Source organism: Cannabis sativa, chromosome 7 (assembly GCF_029168945.1).
Source record: "Cannabis sativa cultivar Pink pepper isolate KNU-18-1 chromosome 7, ASM2916894v1, whole genome shotgun sequence".
NCBI lineage: Eukaryota > Viridiplantae > Streptophyta > Magnoliopsida > Rosales > Cannabaceae > Cannabis > Cannabis sativa.
The window spans coordinates 40,507,806-40,512,219 of record NC_083607.1 but is presented as its reverse complement, the minus strand read 5'-3'; the positions used below and the strand labels follow the sequence as shown (position 1 = coordinate 40,512,219).

The window sequence follows — 4,414 nt, the reverse complement described above, 5'->3', positions numbered from 1 at the left end:
GAATTCAATTCGATAAGGGCTGTTGCTATCGATGTTGGGATTCAAATCTCTGTGTTTCTTGCGCAATATTTCTTTCTCCTTGCTGAAGAATTGGATCAGGAAGTAATGGGGAGCAAGATTCGATCTGTCAAAAGTAGTATTCGCTCTGAAATAACCGAAAAAAAGAGTTCCACGGCCATAACTGACAGGTTCGTCTCTGTAATCAATATTCTTGAGGAAGAAATGGAGTTTTATTATATGAAAAATAATACCATGGAAAGTGGGTTCATTGGTGAAATGGGAGATGATGTTCTTGGTATGATCTTGCTTGAAGTTTCGAATCTGGAAAGAGCCATTTTCACTCGATTGTTTCCAGATTGGTTTAACAGCATGAAGGCTATTGAGGCTGTTGAACGAGGTATGAAAAAATCATTTTCTTCAAAACTAAACGAGATAGGTTGGAAGATTCAAGAGCTCAAGAAGAAGATGAAGGAGAACAAGGAAGAGTTAGGAACCGTTCATCATGAGGATTGGAATTTGAAGTTCAAGGAAATTCTTGATTTCAAGATTCCAGCAATATGGCGCAAACTGGATCTAAATGTAAAGATCACTAATGGGAAAAATAAGGTAGAAGCCTTAGCTAGCTAGCTTTAGAATTAGTATATACTATAATTAATTGTGCTACTATAACAAGATTTGGAATCTCGGATGTATACTTGAAATTTTAGTTTGCATTCTATTAACAAAGCTGGATTTTCTAGTGACTCGTGTTTTAATTGTCATAATTTTTTTGTTAGTGTCCGAGTTAAGATCAATTTGGAATATTTACATAATCAAGTGGAATGTTCTAATATTATAAAGCAATTAAAAATAATAAAACAAAAATATAATTAGCAATGAAAACAGGATTTCAATTTTGAAAAAATGAGAATCAAGCAAGCTTTTACATGCTTATTAAAATAAACTAACCATTATTATTCTAACAACAGCTCACTATCTATTAACAGATTTACAGCAACCCTCCACATGCTCTTTGATTAATTGCACATACCTAAAAAAAGCCTACTAGTTCTTCGTTGTTCTGTCACTTTTTTCTTTTGACAATTGTTGTTTAGTCACTTAGAGCAAAAAAATATATATATATATATATAAAACCGAGCAGTCTCACACACTAAAATGGAACTTGCTATAACTATTAGGATTTATAGGTACCTAAAGTAAATTAGACTTGGATTATTTTCTTACTATATGCTGAGGTTGCAGTAAAGTGTGAATATTGCTCTACTGTTGGAAAATATTTCTCAGAATAACAGCAAAAAAACGTAATTGAAAATTTCAAAAACAAGCATTAGACAATTATGTGTGTGTGACACATTGATGTTATATATATAATAAAATACAAAAAGTAGATGAAATTTTACCCTTTGCAATATTGTCGTATTAATTATTTGCTCTATTTATGTATATCTCTCAATTTGTAAAGCTGGATGCACATTTATAAGTTCCCAAACTATTTGAAGGAAGCTGTTTCTCCTAATGCTTTTACTAAGTATTAGATGGCTGCTTTACTCAAGAATCTCAAGAAGATAATGTTTGGTAATCAATAACTAATGTGAAGAAAAAAAATCATCAGTTTACTTTGTTGTTGAACAGGGATCAGAAGATGAAACTGAAAATCATCAAACAAGACCGAAATCTTCTATAATCTGACCCCATTTTCCAAACCATCCATCGAACAACAGTAGTGGTCGCTGTGACTTCTCCTACATTCTGAGTTCATTACGAGGGCTGCACCGCGGGAGTCTCAATTTCTATATTTTCAAATTCGATAATGGCATTGAATCCAAACTCGCGCCCCTCTTTAAATGATGCTTTGAGTTCTTCGGCAGATTGAGTTGTATTGATTTTGTTGTCCTTCACCTTCAGATTTTCCTGGTGGAGGCATCAAAGTAAGAAAATAATATACTTGCATGCATGGTATTGAGTAAGAAAAAAAGTGCGAGATATAGTAACTTGCCTGCTTTACATATTGAGCCATTGTTGAACTGACAATTTCTTGTATCACAAACTTAGTCACACGTTCCTCACCAAGTATCCCTAACAGAAAGCTTTTGGGAACCTATTAGCAAGAGCACAGCATGTATAAATTTCCCATTCTAAATCAGCTAATTAAGACAGCCTAATTAAGTTTCACAAGCATTCCCAAAGAAAATCAACCATAAGAACAACAACCAGCAACCAGGTGAGCTTTTTGGTTCACCTGGGCGCGAATTCTTCGTAATTACTAATCCTTAGTATGTTTTGGATTGGCAATGTGATATTGGGGCATTATGAAGGTAAATGGTTGAATTGCCCTTCATTGTCCGGAGAACACAAACATGTATGAGAGAGTAAATTACATCAAATTAAAACTTGAGAACTATTACTTCAAAAGTTTCCTTTAGAGTTCTGATTTATGAACTTTGAAAAAGTTGCCTCAAATCATTTATTGTTAAATATTTAAGTAGCTGTTAAAAGGAACTAACAATGATACTTTTTTTTTCACTCTTTCTTAAAGTTTTGGCTTTGGTGACAAGTAATGCTCCAACTAATAATGCAATTAATAGTGAAAAGAAAGATAACTGAAACAGCATGAATTAAATAGAAATCCCCCATCCTGAAACAACTTACCTTAGACGTTTTTCCTGATGATCCAACGCGCATGAAAATGAAACAGAACATAAGTTTCATAAGATGCTGAAGTGAAAAAATTCTGGGAATAAAGTTGGTAAAATAAGGACACTATAAGCTTGTGTTATGCTGTACACAGTACACAACAAGTGCATATCAGAATATAAAGGTCCAAGTATGACAAAAACAACAGAAGAACGTATTACCCCCTTTTTCTCTTCTAAATCCTGGAATTGGCGGTGCTGTTTTGGCCAAATTAGCCAAAACCCGATCAAACACTCTTTCAGTTTCCTCACCAGTCAAGTCCACTCTAACCTGCCATCCGCATCACAGGAACTACATTCAATTTTGTTACCCAAATAAACAATTCATACTAGCATAACTGAAAACATGACATTTTTGTCTTCAGTAAGCTTACCTTGCTCAAAAGAGATACTTGAACAGCACAAACTAATTATGTATAGCAAAAATATTGTATGCATAATGAAAAGTGCTAAATGCCATTGATTGTCATGTTACTCAATAATAGATGCCAAGTTCAAGCAGAATAGACTCTAAATTAGGTTGTTTATTAGTGTAATTTTGCAAGCGTACTTGCATCTTATCATTATCTTGAGATTCCACAACTATCTGAGGGTTCTTGACAATGACTAAATCTTCTCCTGAGTCGACTGATGCCTCAACACCTATATATAGTAAATAAATCAACAAGAGGTCACTCAAAATAGCTAATATAATGACAAAGGAACAAAAAGAAAATAATCTCAAGGAAGCTTCACCTGAACCAGCTTCGCATATGAGTTTCTTTAGTCCAAACTCCCTCCTTTGGGGACTACAGGGGAACAAAAAGAAAACCCACCAAGCGAAAAAAAAAAAAGTTGAATTAATATGCAAATACAGTGGCATTTATCTCCAATTGACTAATGGTATATGGGTTTTTACCTGGTTATCAAGAAACACTTCCCAGTTTCAAAGTTCAATTTTCCACGGGCATGAAGTTGAACACATCCATTGGAGCTTGTAATGGTAAAATTCTAGACAATATTAAGACCATAAAAGTTGCTCAATAATAAAATTAGGTAATTCATTACATATACTAAAGTGGATGTAATTACTTTGGCGATGTGTAGCTGTTGAAACTGTGAGAGAGCTGTTCTTGGTGTTATTGTGGATGCCATAGCCATTTCCTGAACAGAGATCCTTTTCTATGTGGTTGAGAGTTCGCACTCACTACGGTTATACGTAAACAAAATGAGAAACGACATATCTTTCGAGCCTAAAGAATTAAGGATTACTTACACAGTACAACCCATTATTAAAATATTTGTAAAATTACCTTCACCTCTTTAATTAATTGAAATACCCTTATGATTTCAATTGCCTTTAGGGCACGTATACCCAGATGAAGTTATATTCCTTTGTGTGGCTGATAGTTTGGTACACGAATTCAATTCCAAAAATTTCTAAAATTTATATGTTGAACTTATTTCTCTCTCCTTTTATTATTATTATTATTTTAGTTATTTGCGGCATAACTTCTTTAAGTGACTAGATTTTTGCAACTAATTTTTAATTTTAAAATTTTGGTGGTAAAACTCACTAAACTCGTTCTGTTAGCAGTTTAATATTTCCATCCATTTTTAGCTGTTAATTAGTATGGTGGAATGTCTACGTGGACACAGTGTACACGTGGTACAATTTTATTGGTCCACGTAAATATATATTTAAAAAAATAAAAAAATTAATTATTTTGAAAATAAAAAAT

General features: G+C 33.3%; 1 protein-coding gene across 2 annotated transcripts; it reads right to left on the bottom strand.

The window, feature by feature from the left end:
- Positions 1–1,394: 1,394 nt before the first annotated feature.
- On the bottom strand, positions 1,395–4,089 carry LOC115698179 (uncharacterized). 2 transcript variants are annotated; one of them, XM_030625364.2, is made up of 9 exons: positions 3,986–4,089; positions 3,765–3,879; positions 3,592–3,683; positions 3,429–3,481; positions 3,244–3,335; positions 2,856–2,964; positions 2,650–2,663; positions 1,997–2,098; positions 1,395–1,911 (listed from the first exon to the last, which is right to left on the bottom strand). In XM_030625364.2, exons 2-9 carry the CDS (start codon positions 3,831–3,833, stop codon positions 1,759–1,761), a joined length of 684 nt encoding a protein of 227 aa, XP_030481224.1. In that variant the 5' UTR covers positions 3,834–3,879; positions 3,986–4,089; the 3' UTR covers positions 1,395–1,758. The 2 variants fall into 2 exon arrangements, with proteins under 2 accessions (XP_030481224.1, XP_030481223.1); XM_030625363.2 differs by lacking the exon at positions 3,986–4,089 and having other exon boundaries at positions 3,765–3,930.
- Positions 4,090–4,414: the final 325 nt, after the last annotated feature.

Excerpts from the sequence above, each read along its gene's own strand:
- LOC115698179 (XM_030625364.2), bottom strand. The coding sequence starts at position 3,833 with ATGGCTATGGCATCCACAATAACACCAAGAACAGCTCTCTCACAGTTT. Across the intron at positions 3,684-3,764 it reads AACAGCTACACATCGCCAAA|AATTTTACCATTACAAGCTC; the intron begins GTAATTACATCC and ends AATATTGTCTAG. Across the intron at positions 2,965-3,243 it reads AAGATAATGATAAGATGCAA|GTTAGAGTGGACTTGACTGG; the intron begins GTACGCTTGCAA and ends TGCGGATGGCAG.